The sequence below is a fragment of the Dipodomys ordii genome, unplaced genomic scaffold (genome assembly GCF_000151885.1).
Source record: "Dipodomys ordii isolate 6190 unplaced genomic scaffold, Dord_2.0 Scaffold47, whole genome shotgun sequence".
Lineage (NCBI taxonomy): Eukaryota > Metazoa > Chordata > Mammalia > Rodentia > Heteromyidae > Dipodomys > Dipodomys ordii.
Window position 1 is genome coordinate 11,461,546 of NW_012267263.1, and position 15,743 is coordinate 11,477,288.

Consider the following 15,743-nt stretch of genomic DNA (forward strand, 5'->3'; position numbering starts at 1 on the left):
ATTGGAGATAGGAGTCTCACGGTCTCTCCTGCCCGGGCTGGCTTTGAACTGCAATCCTCAGATCTCAGCCTCTGAGTAGCTAGGATTCCAGGTGTGAGCCAATGGTGCCAGGCTCTTGTACCATTTTCCTCTTTATAGAGATTGCCTTTGGGTTAAATAGAGAGAATTGGATGGCATCTCACCCTCCGAGACTTCTGTACATGGTTTGGACTTCTTCCAGTGTGGTGATCTCAGGGCAGTTGCATGAGACAGGAAGTGGAAGTTGTGTGAAGGAGGTCCATCCTGGAAGGGGGTCCTCTTGCTCCTGTGGCTCTACTAGGTTAGAAACAAAACACACAGCCAAGGACTTCCCAAGTTCTTGACCCACAAAGTGATGATGGTCACAAAGCTTTGTTTTAGGTCACTAAGTTTTGAGATAATTTGTTTCTCATCTCTAGATAATAGGAGCTCACATTGTTATTTGGAACAACTAATTACACTGCTACAGATAAGAACATATACTGTTGCTCCAGTTCTTCAAAATGCCAGTGAAGAGGGAAAAGAGGGGTATACAGGATTTTTATATGCATATATGAAAATAGAATAATGAAATGGGTTGAAATTGTTTTAAGAAGTGGGTATAAGAATGACCGAGCCATGAAATGTCACAATGCAGCTTCACTTATTTAACTTGTGTGCTAATAAAAGATCTTTTAAAAGGTGCCAAAACAATGTTGTCTTCTTCTTCTTTTTTTTTTTTTTGGTGCCAACCCTGGGGCTTGAACTCAGGGTGTGGGCACTGTCCCTGAGCTTCTACTTGAGTCACAGCGCCACTCCCAGCTTTTTCTGTTTATGTGGTGCTAAGGAATTGAACCCAGGGCTTCATGCATGCTAGGCAAGCACTCTACTGCTAAGCCACATTCCCAACCCAGAAGGTTGTCTTTTAAAGTACAAAGGTTTTGCTGGGCGCTGGTGGCTCACGTCTGTAATCCTAGCTACTCAGGAGGCTGAGATCTGAGAATTGTGTTCAAAACCAGCCTGGGCAGGAAAGTCCATGAGACTCTTATCTCCAATTAACCACCAGAAAATCAGAAGTGGTGCTGTGGTTAAGTGGGTAGAGTGCTCACCTTGAGCTGAAGAGCTCAAGGACAAGCACCCAAGCTCAGAGTTCAAGCCCCACAATTGGAAAAAAAAAAGTAGGGCTGGGACGGTGGCTCAGTGGTAGAGCGCTTGCCTTGCATGCATGAAGCCCTGGGTTCGATTCCTCAGCTGCACATAAGCAGAAAAAGCCGGAAGTGGCACTATGGCTCAAGTGGTGAGCTGAAGAGCTGAGGGACAGCGCCCAGGCCCAGAGTTCAGGCCCCACGACCGACAAAAAAAAAAAAAAAAAAAAAAAAGATTTTTCTCCTTTTTTTTTTTTTTAATTTTGGTCCAAGACTGGGACTCGAACTTGGTACTTTATGGTTTTTGCTCACTGACTAGCACTCTATACCAATTGAGCCACGCCTCCAACCCCAACACAAAGCTTTTGTTTGAATAAAGCATTGCCATTTTGAGGTTCCTCAATTGCATGCTAAATGTATGTATATGAATATAACAAACACATAAGAAAGTCACTTTGAGGATTAAAATATTTATATATCTTGCTGGGAAGTGGCTCAGTGGTAGAGTGCTTGCCTTGCATGCTTAAGGCCCTGGGTTCAATTCCTCAGCACCACATAAGCAAAAAGAAAAAAAAGCCGGAAGTGGCACTGTGGCTCAAGTGGTAGAGCGCTAGCCTTGAGCTGAAGAGCTGAGGGACAGTGCCCAGGCCCAGAGTTCAGGCCCCACAACCAGAACCAAAAAAAAAAAACCAAAAAACAAAAATATTTATGTATCTTACAGTGGGGACATATACTATTTTGAGCCTCAGTCTCAACTAAAGGAAAAAGGAAAAAAGAACTAAAGTACGCCGGATACTGGGGGCTCACACCTGTCATTCTAGCTAGAGATCTGAGGTTCACATTTCAAAGCCAGGGAGAAGGGGGTCAGGAAAGTCAGTGTGACTCTTTTTTTATTTTTTATTTATTTTTTATTGTGAAAATACCGTACATAGGGGTTACAATTACATGGGCAAGATAATGAGTACATTTCTTATCAAGCATTGTAGCCTCCTCCTTTGTTTCCCCTTCCCACCCCTTCCCATCCTCCCTCGCCCCCCACCCAATCCTCCCTGCCCCCCCCACCAAGTTGTAAAATTCGTTTTCGATATAAGGACTTGTACATCTCATTGTTGCAATGAGTCCACCTGTATCCCTATTTAAATTATTTGTTTTTCCCCTTCCCCTCCACAAATTAATGGAAAGGCTTGGAAAAAATTATATTAAGTGAAATAAGCCAGGCCCAAAGAAACATAGGTCCCATGGTCAGTGAGACTCTTATCTCCAGTTTACTACCCACAAGCCAGAAATGGAGCTGTGGCTTAAAGTGTTAGAGCACTAGTCTTGAGACCAAAGCTCAGGGACAGCACCCTGGCCTTGAATTCAAGCCCTAGGACCAGCACACATACACACAAAGAAACCAGCTAAAGTGAAAAGGGTGGAGGGTGTGGTTCATCAGTAGCAAGTTTAAGGTCTGGATTTCAAACCCCTGTATTATCAAAATATAAAAAAGAAACGGAAGGAAAGGGAATACATTAGTTACAACTTTGTTTCAGGAATTTTTAAGGACAAATTGCTACCATGTACTGATAAGCTAGGCCTACTTTTTTTTTTTTTTGAGACATTTTATGATTCAAGCTGGCATCAAATTTATGATCTTCCTGATTCAGCCTTCAGAGGGTTGGGATTACAAGTGAGCACCACCAAGTCCAGCTCAGCTAAGCACTTTTGACACACTATCTCATTTTGGTATCATAGCAAATCTATAGCACAGTATTATTAGTTCCCCTTTTACTCCTGCTCAGGGAGATTAAGCAAGTCCCTGACCAACCAGCTAGTAAGTGAAAGGTTGTTGTTTTTTGGTAGATTATGAGGCTTGAACTCAAGATCTGGGCTGTTCCTGAGCTTTATGCTCAAGACTGGCGTTCTACTACTAGCACCACAGAGCCACTTCCAGTTTTTGAGTGGTTAATTGGCATTGAGTCTCATGGGGACTTTTCTGCCTGGGCTGGCTTTGAACCACGATCTTCAGATCTCATCCTCCTGAGTAGCTAAGGTTACAGGTGTGAGCCACTGGTGCCCAGCTAGTGAAAGGTTTTTTTTGTTTTTGTTTTTTGGTCAGTGGTGGGGCTTGAACTCTGGGCTTGGGTGCTGTCCCAGCGCTCTTCAGCTCCAGGCGAGTGCTCTAACACTTGAGCCACAGTGCCACTTCTGGTTTTCTAGTGGTTAATTGGAGATAAGAGTCTCATGGACTTTCCTGCCTGGGCTGGCTTTGAACCACGATCCTCAGATCTCAGTCTCCTGAGCAGCTAGGATTACAGGTATGAGCCACCAGGGCCTGGCTTAGTGAAAGATTTTGGATGTCAATTTAGGCCTAACTTACCTCCAAAGCTTTGTGAGCTCCCTTATCACTCTATTCCCTTCAATGCAGTTCATCAAAGCATTCACATAAAGGATTTTTCTTTTCTTTTTTTTCCTTTTTTCTCTTTTCTTTCTTTTTTTGCTAATCTGGGGGCTTGAATTCTGGGCCTGGGCACTATCCCTGAGCTTCTTTTGCTTAAGACTAGCACTCCACCTCTTGATCCATAGCGTCACTTCTGGCTTTTTCTGTTTATGTGGTACTGAGGAATCAAACTCAGTACTTCATGAATGCTATGCAAGTACTCTACCTCTAAGCCACATTCCCAGCTCACATAAAGGGTTTTTAAAAGTGTTTTAGATTGATTAAACTTTAAATTATTTAACTGACACATTATAAACAAAATTACACCAACTAATGAACTGCTATGAAGTTGTGACACATGTATGCATGTGTGGTTGTGTAATGTTTCAATCAGGTCGCTCTATCTCATTTTCATTTCTTTTTTTTTTGGCTGTGGGGCTTGAACTCTGGGTATGGGCTCTGTCTCTGAGCTCTTTTGCTCAAGGCTTTTGAGCCATAGCACCACTTCCGGTTTTCTGCTGGTTAATTGGAGACAATAGTCTCATGGACTTTCCTTGCCTGGGCTACATTTGAACTGCCATCCTCAGATTTCAGCCTCCTGAGTAGCTAGGATCACAGATGTAAGCCACTGGCACCCGGCTTTCATTTTTCATTTCTATGTAGTAAAAACTTTCAAAATCCTTTCATTGAGCTTCCTGAACACAAAAGGTTTTGCTATAATTGGACAGAGAATATTTTCTCTATCAGTGTATGGAGTTTTTGAGCCAGTGTCACTTCCTGTTTTCGGGTAGCTAATTGGAGATAAGTCTCACAGAACTTCTTGAGTGGGCTGGCTTTCAACCATGATCCTCAGATCTCAGCCTCCTGAGCAACTAGGATTTGGATGTAAGCCCCCCATGTCTGGTTGAACTCAGGGCTTAGGCGCTGTCCCTGAATGCTTTTGCTCAAGGATAGCATTGTGGTTTTCTGGTGATTAATTGAAGTCTCAGGGACATTCCTTCTGGGGTTGGTTTACAACCATGATCCTCTGATCTCAGCCTCATGAGTAGCTAGGATTATAGGCATGAGCTACCAGGGCCCAGCTTTATGAATATATTAAGATTTTTTTTTTGGGTCCAGTTGTGGGGCTTGAACTCTGGGCCTAAGCGCTGTCCCTTAGCTCTTCAGCTCAAGGTTAGCGCTCTACCACTTGAGCCACAGCGCCACTTCCGGCTTTTTTCTTTTTGCTTATGTGGTGCTGAGGAATCGAATTTAGGGCCTCATGCATGCAAGGCAAGCACTCTACCACGTCAGTGCTGGTGATCAAATCAAGGACCTCATACAACTCTACTACTGAGCTACACTCTGAGCCCTGAGGTTTTTGGTTTATAAAGCTATTGAAACTGATTAAGGATTTTTTTTTGGTGTTGGTTGTGGGGCCTGAACTCTGGGCCTGGGTGCTGTCCTTCAGCTCTTCAGCTCAAGGATAGTGCTGTACCATATGAGCCACAGTGCCACTTTGGACTTTTTCTGCTATTGTGGTGCTGAGGAATTGAACCCAGGGCATCATGCATGCAAGGCAAGCACTCTACCACTGAGCCACCTTCCCAGTCCCTAATTGAACAGTTTCAACCAGGCATGATGACATGCAACTATAATCTTAGCACCTGGGAAGCTGAGGGTAGAAAATCACTTGAGCCCAAGAGTTAAGCTACACTGGGATACGTAGCAAAATCCCATGTCCTAAAAAATAATGCTGAGCACTAGTGGCTCATGCTACCATTCAGGAGGCTGAAATTTGAGTCAGTTTGAAGCCAGCCCAGTGGCTCCAGATACAAAATGGTAGTCATTCTAAGTCTCAGCAAAGAAGTAACATTCAATATTAGCTTGGGCTTCTAACTGGCTGGAAGCTCAAATCAAGGATTTTAATCTTTGGTCAAGTCTATGTCCTGGGCTGGGAACGTGGCTTAGTGGCAGAGTGCTTGCTTGGCATGTATGAAGCCCTGGGTTCAATTCCGCAGTACCACATAAGTAGAAAAAGCTGAAAGTGGTACTGTCTCAAGTGGTAGAGTGCTATTCTTGAGCAAAAGCAGCTCAGGGACAGTGCCCAGGCCCTGAGTTCGAGCCCTATGACTGACAAAAAAAGTGTATGTCCTGAGGGGTGACATTGTCCAAAAGGAAATGTACTTATTACCTAACTTATGTAGCTGTAAACCCTCTGTTACAGTGACAATAAAAAACATTTAAAGTATGTCAGCCAGGCTCATGCATATATTAGCTACTGAGACTGAGGATCATGGTTCAAAGCAAGCCCAGGCAGAAAAGTTTGCTCCAGGATTCCCCATAAAAAAAAGGGTATGTCCTAAGGATGGGGATATGGCTCAAGTGCCCGCCTCATAAGAAGTCCCTGAGTTTGAATACCAGTATTGCCAGAGGAAGTATCTCATGTGAGAACTTATGGCTTATGTTTAAAACCCTACCTACTCAGATAGGTTTAAGTCCTTTATAGGCCTTATTAATCCCTATACACCTGTGGTAGCCAGGTATAGTTCGTATAGCTGATTCAGAACTGGACCGAAGACTTGAACACCAAGTGCCAGATTTCCTGTGATTCTGCTTCCCTTGCAATGTCTTGAGGTGTAATTTTATACTCTTCCAAACAAATGGGAAGGGAGCCAAGTGCTGGTGAGATCTCAGGATCCGCAAAACTCTGATCTCCAAGATCTGTTTATGTATGGCTACCAACTATGGCTTGCTCCTGAGTTTTTTTTGGGGGGGGTCCAGTCGTGGGGCCTGAACTCTGGGCCTGGGCGCTGTCCCTCAGCTCTTCAGCTCAAGGCTAGCACTCTACCACTTGAGCCACAGCGCCACTTCCAGCTTTTTTCTTTTTGCTTATGTGGTGCTGAGGAATCGAACCCAGGGCCTCATGCATGCAAGGCAAGCGCTCTACCACTGAGCCACCTTCCCAGCCCTGCTCCTGAGTTTTGAAAGTCAACACTATGGTTCCTGGAAATTAAAATTCCAATTCTTGGGGCTGGCAAGTTGGCTCAGTGAGTGCTTGCCTCACATGCATGAGGCCCTGGGTTCGATTCCTCAGCACCACATAAGCAGAAAAAGCCAGAAGTGGTGCTGTGGCTCAAGTGGTAGAGTGCTAGCCTTGCGCTGAAGAGCCCAGGCCCAGAGTTCAGGCCCCCAACCAACAAAAAACCCATCTAATTCTTATCCATACCCACCAGAGATGTTTAAAAACTAGAGCCACATATGATGATTCAAATGTAATGTTTATTACATGTTTATTACTGTGCCCATTATTAAAATAACCAAAGAAAAATCAATTTAAAAAATGCCCAACTGTCAGTCCAGGCAGTATTGACGTTTTAGCTTGATTGGTTCATGGTAGAGCATAAATATGTGGGCATCTGAAGCAATTCCTTACAGACCCAGCTTGGTTCTTCTCCAGTGTCTTCTCTTGGAGTTGTACCTGCACAGAAGGAAGCCAGAAATCACAAAGATAGCCTAGCTCCTCACCCACTTTTGATTCAACAGAACTGATAGATGCCGACATTCTTCACACACTATCCTTAAAACAAATAAACCTTCCTTGTATATTTATTCCACAATGAGTGATTTGCAGAGCTTAAACCAAGCTAAATGTCCATGTCAAGCTGTTATGATTTTACCTTCAGAAAGGCAAAATTCAGAAACAATCAACATGTTTTTTCTTTCAGCAGGATAATGGCAATACTTCCACAAGATGAAGGAAGTACTGTAATTGCAACCTGCTTTTGATTCATTTTACAAGTTGAAAGAAGGGCTAAGGGGTTGTAGCTCTATGGTGCAGCACTCAGCATGTACAAGACCTTGGTTCCCCCGATAGCTGACAGAAAACCAAATGCATGAGATCATAGAGCAAGTGGCTAACATTGACAACAGCAGTGTTCTACTTAACTACACCATGTTTCATTTTTTCTTATCTCAGAAGCACAACTTCAAAGCTAAAGAAAACTCTTCTCATCGGTGGCAAAGCACTTGCTAGGCAAGTGCAATGCCCTTGGTTGGATTCTCAACACCAAAAGACAAAAGTTAAGCCAAATAAAAGAAGGTTCTACCTGCTAAGCTCATTCTGCAAAAGCAGCCCCCAAAGTACTTTGGAAATAAAGGTTTTGCCTCAAGGTCTACCTGGTCCTAAGAGCTGGGGAGAAGGGTCCCCCATAGCTACTTTCTTCCAAATGTATACATTCAACTCCTCCAGTAGAGGGCACTCTCCTAATCTTTAGAAAGAATAACCAATTGGGTCTTCTCACCAGGATGTACAGTGAGGTAAAATAGTCTTCCAGAGCTCTAGTTTAGACTTAACCAGGAAATTAGCAAGGACTGGAGCAGTGTCTACCCCTACGTCCACAAAGTGTGAGGATGGATGTGGTGTACAAACCAAGGAAGACCATTAAAAAACAGGGAACTTTAGAATGGCAGAGGACTGACTGTATTACATCTAAGTTTCAATTGGGTAAACCCTAAAGAAAGTAATCTGTAAATTTAACAAAACACAGCTCAAGGGTCTTACCTGATTTTGTTACCAGTTTTCATCCGAATCCACTGGGGAATGGGGCGATTTTGCTTTTGTTTCTTGGCCAGAAACCGCTTGATTCTGAAAGTCTTGTGAGAAGACTGCAGGAGAAACAACCCATTTATAGTGACAATAGTGCCTGTACAAAGGATTCAAAAGCTACAAACTCTGAAGTCTAACAAATACTTCATTGTTTGAGATGTTCAGCCAAGAAAATCTTCAATACTAAATTACCCAGCCTCCTTTCGTTCTCATAACTCTTCTGGAAGCAGACACTTTATTTTCCATCATTTAAGCAAAAGAACAAGGGAGCTTGAACAACCTGCACAAAATCAAGAGTATAATGTGCAGCACTAGGAATCAAATCCAAGCCTGTTCTGTTCCAGAGACACCTTCTGTCTCTACCCTGCGGACACCCAAAGGTTCAGATCGGCTGGGAATGAATATAGGGCCAGGGAACTCGACTTAACTGGAAAGTACATAGGATTAATCAGGACAACCAATTACTTGCAAGCCAATGAACTCCAGTGCCATATTTCACAAAATAAGAGACTTTGCCGGGATAATTAAAAGTGCTGCAAAGTCCTTGACATTCAGAAAATCTCCTAACTTGCTCACCTTTTCTGTACTTTTTATTTGCCAGTTGTGGGGCTTAAACTCTGGGCCTGGGAGCTGTCCCTCAGCTCTTTACCTCAAGGCTAGCGCTCTACCACCTGAGCCATAGCGCCACTTCCAGCTTTTTCTGCTTATGTGGTGCTGAGGAATCAAACCCAGGGCCTTATGCATGCGAGGCAAACACTCTACCACTGAGCCACCTTCCCAGCCCTCTTTTTATATATATAAAGACATTTCTGTGCCTATTGCCTAACCCCTTGGTAGCAATTACATAATATTTACTACCAGAGTAAACTGTCAGAGGGAAGCGATCGTTGTGCTGTTGACCTTTACTTCAGGTTCGCACAATGTCCTTGCCCAAAGCCCCTAGTCAAACCTCTACAAAGGGTTAAGCTTGTCATCTCATGACCTGGTACACATCATGCTAAGGGCAGCTTGCGATTTGGACACAATTTCTCAGGGTGGTCCCTAGACCTCTTCCTGGCCCAGAATCAACTGGATCGGGTGGAAGGGAAGCATTGTGGCTCTCACACAGCCCTGCTGATGCACAGCGCCAATGCTGCCCCGTCCCGTCCCTCACTTGCTTCCCAGTAGGCCAGCGACTTAAAAAGGGAAATTTGATCTTCTCTTGAAAAACCCTTTAAAATGCTCGGGCCCTTTGATGCTCCGTGCCAGCCTCGGCGAGCCGGGGAAAGCCTCGGGTCTCGGGGAGCGACCTTGGGGCCGATGGAGGCCGATGAGACTTACCATGATGGGAAGCTCTGGAAGGCACAGTAACCACGATGGCGAACAAAAGCTGAAGAGACCAGAAGCCGCCGGAAGAACAAGTTTAGAAACTGGAGGTGGAGCTTATGGGTACCGTCACTAGTCAGCGTCCAGCACCTCCCCATCCTCTGCGCCTGCGCCCTCCGTGGGCCCGTTGCGAACCCTCTCTTGACTTCACCTCTGTAAGTAGGTTCTCGGGGCCTGTCAGGATTCTAGGACCCCGTTTTCATGGGTGGAGTACACAACCGGTGATAAGTGGTAAAGTGGACGCCCTTCCGAAAGCTGGGGAAGTGGGGCACTGAATGGGTGGGACCAATTCGTAGGGTGCTTACGTCACTTGTATGCGCCGGCGACTTTGACCCTTGCTTTAGGAGGAAGCCCCGCCCTGCTAGGCAGTCCGGGAGGAGCTGGCTGCGGAAACAGCTTTACTTTTTCTTTGGAAGGTTTGGGGTGGTAATGCTACTGTTTCAACTTGGGCTTCGCAGCTCTTCTCTCTAGCCTAGCCCTCCTCTCCTTTTTAAATAGAAACTCAATATGTAGCCCAGATTGGCCTCCAGCTTGTGATGTTAGTATTTTTGTTAGTATTACCCCTTTTCATCTTTTCCTTCCCATTTTAGAAACAAAACTAGAGCTGAGGAAGTAGCTTAACGACACAAATTTTTGATGACCTACTATACAATAAAGCTTAGGTTCCATCACCAGCACTGCAAAAGGAAAACAAAACTAAGAAACGAGTATTTTTATTTTTGCAGATATCTCAGATATTGTGCCAAGGTTGTGTTTCTGTTTTTGTTTTCCCTATAGGATACTTTTTTTTCCCTTTTGGCTGTACTGGGGTTTGAATTTACGGCCTCAGGCTTGCTAGGCAAACCATGCACCTAGCCCAAGGCAAGGTTTTAAAATCTGAGATAAAGACTTCATCTAAAGCCGTACTCAGGTGGCTCACACCTGTAAGCCGAGATTACTCAGGAGTCTGCGATCTGAGGATCGCTGGCCAGCTCGACCTGGAAAGTCTGAGAGTGAGACTCCTACGCAATTAACCACCGGAAAACCCGAAGTGGTGCTTTGGTTCAAGTGGTAGAGCGCTCGCCTTGAGCTGAAGATCTGAGGGATAGAGCCCAAAACCAGAGTTCAAACCCCATGACCGACAAAAAAAACTCCATCTACACAGTTCACACTATAAACTTGAACAAGAAAAAATCCATTAGTTGTATTTCCACTAAATTAAGTTTCACCCTTTTTATTTAAGATGTAGGCAACATACCACAGTAGTGTTACAGAAACCATAGATAAACTGGGCATAGTGGATCTGGCCTGTAATCCCAGAATTCTAGGGTTGAAAAAGTAGGAAGATCTTGAGTTCAAAGTCAATCTTAGCTATATATCCCATCTCAAAAACCATCCCCCCTCCCTCCCAGGGCTGGGAAGGTGGCTCAGTGGTAGAGCGCTTGCCTTGCATGCCAGAGGCCCTGGGTTCAATTCCTCAGCACCACATAAGCAAAAAGAAAAAAGACGGAAGTGGCGCTGTGGTTCAAGTGGTAGAGCGCTAGCCTTGAGCTGAAGAGCTGAGAGACAGCGCCCAGGCCCAGAGTTCAGGCCCCACAACCGGACCCAAAAAAAAAACAAAAAACCATTCCTCCCCCCCCTCAAAACCCCTCAAATCTTGGGTGGCTTTATCTTATATTACAATTGAAGCTGAATGTGATTGGCTTAATGCCTGCAATCCTAGTTATACTTCGGCTGAGATCTGAGGATCAACTTATCAAGCCAGCCCCAGGCAGACAGACTCCTCGAAACTCTTATCTCTATTTGACTAACAAAAAATCTGAAAGTGGGGATCTGGCTGTGGTGCTGGAAGGCCAGCCTTGAGCAAAGAAGCTCTGGGAGAGCTTGAGGCCCAGAATTCAAGCCCCAGTCACGTACAAAAAAAAATAATAATAAAGGCAAAGCCAGACCCCGGTGGCTCACGCCTGTTCCTAGTTATTCAGGAGGCTGAGATCTGAGGATCGCGGTTCAAAGCCAGCCCGGGCAGGAGAGACCCTGAGACTCTTATCTCCAATAAATCACTAGAAAACCGGAAGTGGTGCTGTGGCTCAAGCGGTAGGGCTCTTGCCTTGAGCTGAAGAGCTGAAGAGCGCTGGGACAGTGCCCAAGCCCAGAGTTCAAGCCCCACGACCGACCAAAAATAAATAAATAAATGAAGGCAGGTGATTATGAGATAGCACTAACGAGATTCGGTCTCATATTCTCCTTCAGCAACTGGATGCTGGAACTTTTTTTTTTTTTGGTTCCGGTCGCGGGCCTGAACTCAAGGCTAGCGCTCTACCACTTGAGCCACAGCGCCACTTCCGGCTTTTTTTCTTTTTTCTTATGGAGTGCTGAGGAATCGAACCCAGGGCGCTCTACCACTGAGCCACCTTCCCAGCCCATGGATGCTGGAACTTTAAATCTACAGAGATACTACAAAACCCATATGATGCATTTTGACTTAACAGTTACCATTATCAACTTAGTGATGACCATTTTAACAGAATTTTATTATGCCAACTCCGATTTTTTAAATTTAGACTAATATCCTTATTTATTTATTTATTTAGCCATGCTGAACCCTAAGGCCTGCTGCAAGCTAGGGTAGACAAGTGCTGTACCACCAAGCCACACTTCTAACTTCTTCATATACATAATTTGATCTAATTGAAGTGAGATTGCAGGCCTCTTAACTTGGATTTTTATTCATTCAAGAGCCAATTTTAGCCCGGCACTAGTGGCTTATGTCTGTAATTCTGGCTACTTAGGAGGCTGGGATCTGAGGACAAGCCGAAATAGGAAAGTCCATGAGACTCTTATCTCCAATTAACCACTAGAAAACCAGAAGTGGAGCTGTGGTTGAGCACTTGCCTTGAGAAAAAGAGCTCTGGGACAGCATTTAGGCTCTGAGTTCAAGCACCACGACAGACAAAAAAAGAAAAATAAAAAGGCCAAAATGTGTGTGTGTGTGTACGTGCACACGCTTGTGTGTGCACTGGTACTGGGGCTTGAACTGAGGCCCTAGGCACTCAATTCACTAGCACTCTACCACTTGAGCCACACCTCCACTTCTGGCAGTTAATTGGACTTTCCTGCCTGTGCTGGTTTCAAACTGATTCTCACATTTCAAGTCTGAGTAGCTAGGATTACAGACTTGAGCCTCAAGTGCCCAATCTGCATTCCCCACCCCACCCCCATCCTTTCTTTCTTTTTTTTTTTTTTTTTTGGCCAAGAACAGAACTGGAACTTGGTATCTGATACCTGCTTTTGCTCTTTGGTTGGCACTATCTGATCCACACCTCCAAAGCCTGCATTTTGTTTTTGATGACTTAAAGAGCAATAATAAGCCCTTACTGGATCATCACTACTGAGAGTTTAGGGTGTGGCTGGCCTGTGCTAAATGCTTCTGAATGAATGATCTGTCTCAATCTCAGTTTGAGAAGTCACTTTTTGTGTTTTCCCTGTATCTCAAATGCTTGCCCTTCTCAGTATTCTTTTGCTGATTCTTCCTCTTTATTTGTTGTTGTTGTTGACACGGGGCTTGCACGCGAGGCTTGGGCACTGACCCTGAGCTGTTTGCTGGGTATTTTGTTTTGTTTTGTGGGTCCTGGGGCTTGAACTCTGGGCCTGGAAGCTGTCCCTGAGCTCTTCAACTCAAGTGAGTGCTCTACCACTTTGAGCCACAGTGCCACTTCCTGTTTTCTGGTGGTTTATTGGAGATGAGTCTCACTCATGGACTTTCCTGCCCGAGCTGGCTTTGAACCACAATCCTCAGATCTCAGCCTCCTGAGTAGCTAGGATTACAGGTGTGAACCACCTGCGCCCGGCCCTGAGCTGTTTTTTGCTCAAGACTAGAGTTCTACTACTTAAGACACATCATCACTTCATTTTGGGGTGGTTAATTGGAGATGAGTCTCACGAGTTTCCTATCTGGGATGTCTTTGAACTGTGATCTTCAGATCTCAGCCTCCTAAATAGCTAGGATTACAGGTGTGAGCCACTAGTGCCCAGACTTGCTGATTTTTTTTTATCTTTGGAGAACCCTGAGATTTAATTGTGGATTTCTTCTTTTTTCTGTGTATACTGTTCTCATTCAATATCACTTTTAGTTGATGACAAATGTGTATCTCTAATCTGAGCATCTCTACAAACTCCTGCTATCTTCCTGACTTTTTTAGATGTCTACTACATGCCTTAAACTTGGTATGTCCGGGTGTCAGTGGCTCATACCTGAAGGCCAATATATGACTGTATTTGAAGATAGAGATGTAATAACGTAAACAGAGACTTGCTGTAATGTCTAAGAAGTGACTAAAGACCCACAGGGACAGTACCAGAGAGGTAAGAGCACAAAGAAAACATTGTGAGAAAAGTAGTTAACCTTCTGCAATTCAAGGAGAAACCAAGAGCAGCCCACATGTTGATCTGACTCCTAGCCTCTAGAAATGTGACAAAATACATTTCTGTGTCACTACTGTGTTCAGTAGTCCCCCTGTTATTTGTGCAGCATGGGAAGGGGGGAAGATTTATGCTCTGAGACTCTCCACTGCCACTTCCGGCTTTTTTCTTTTTGCTTATGTGGTGCTGAGGAATGGAACCCAGGGCCTCAGGCATGCAAGGCAAGCACTCTACCACTGAGCCACCTTCCCAGCCCCGAGTCTCTATTGTCTTCTTAACATTTTTACAAGACAGAATATTTCTTTTTTACTGTAGATGTTGGCAACTTCAGCATGATTTTTTTCTTTCTCTCCTTTTTTTTTCAGTACTAATTCTGAGGCTCGAACTCAGGACCTAGACACTGTCCCTAAGCTCCTTTGTCTACCATTTGAGGCACAGTTCCACTTCCAGCTTTTTTGGTGGTTAATGGAAGATAAGTCTCATTGACTTTCTTGCCTAGGCTAGCTTTGAACACAGATCCTCAGATCTCAGCCTTGTGAGTAGCTAGGATTATAGTTGAGAGCCACTGGCACCTGGCTTTTCTAATAAAAACAAAACAACAACAAAGAAAACCCCTAAAAAACCACTTTCCTTTTTTTTTGTTGTTGTTGTAGGGCTTGAACTCTGGGCCTGGGCGCTATCCCTCAGCTCTTCAGCTCAAGGCAATCGCTCTACCACTTGAGCCACAGCGCCACTTCTGCTTTTCTGGTGGTTTATTGGAGATGAGTCTCACTCATGGACTTTCCTGCCCGAGCTGGCTTTGAACCACAATCCTCAGATCTCAGCCTCCTGAGTAGCTAGGATTATAGGCATGAGCCACTAGCACTCAGCTCCCATACTTTTTAAATTTTTTTTATTGTAAAGATGGTGTACAGAGGGGTTGCAGCAGTTACAAGTAAGGCAATGAGTACATTTCTTGTTAAGCATCCATACTTTTTTTTTAAAGTATAGTGTCACTTTTTTTTTTGCAAGTCCTGGGTTTGAACTCAGGGCCTGGGCACTGTCGCTGAGCTTCTTTTGCTCAAGGCTAGTACTCTACCATTTGAGCCACAGTGCCACTTTCAGCTTTCTCTGTTTGTGTGTTACTGAGGAACTGAACCCAGGGCTTCATTCATGCTAAGCAAGCACTCTACCATGAAGCCACATTCCCAGCCCATGCTTTTATTCTTTCTATTTCTCTCTTGACACCATTAGACCATGAGTTCACTGAGAACAAGGACTTGAGTCCTTGACCCCCAGGACCTGACATATATAGCAAGTGGTTAGCAAATGCTTGTTTGCCAAGTGAATAAAGGAGTGGAAGAGCTGGGCACAGGTGGTTCACTCCTGTATCCTAGCTACTCAGAAGGCTGAGATCTGAGGATCACCATTCAAAGCCAACCCCAGCAGGAAAGTCTATGCAACTCTTATCTCCAATAAACTACTTAGAAAAGGCTGGAAGTGGTGCTGTGGCTCAAGTGATAGGGCACTAGCCTTGAGCACAAAGAGGCTCAGGGATAGTGCCCAGGCCCTGAGTTCAAGCCCCAGGACAGGAAGGAAGGAAGGAAGAAGTGGAAGAAACTTGGAGGTGGGCTGGGATGTAGTTCAGTGGCAAAGCGCTTGCCTAGCAAGTGCAACGTCCTGGGTTTGATCCCCAGTACCGAAAAAAAAAAAAAAAGACAAAAAAAATACAGTTAAAAAAAAAAAGCGGCTGGGAAGGTGGTTCAGTGGTAGAGTGCTTGCCTTGCATGCCTGAGGCCCTGGGTTCTATTCCTCAGCACCACATAAGCAAAAAGAAAAAAGCCGGAAGTGG

The 15,743-nt window shown here is 44.6% G+C and overlaps 1 protein-coding gene across 1 annotated transcript; it reads right to left on the minus strand.

Annotated features, from left to right (window-relative positions):
- Positions 1-6,802: 6,802 nt before the first annotated feature.
- On the minus strand, positions 6,803-9,578 carry Rpl39 (ribosomal protein L39). Its single transcript, XM_013019753.1, has 3 exons — positions 9,470-9,578; positions 8,105-8,208; positions 6,803-7,021 (listed from the first exon to the last, which is right to left on the minus strand). The coding sequence occupies exons 1-3, from the start codon at positions 9,470-9,472 to the stop codon at positions 6,973-6,975; spliced, it is 156 nt and encodes a 51-aa protein (XP_012875207.1). The 5' UTR covers positions 9,473-9,578; the 3' UTR covers positions 6,803-6,972.
- Between the last annotated feature and the right edge of the window lie 6,165 nt (positions 9,579-15,743).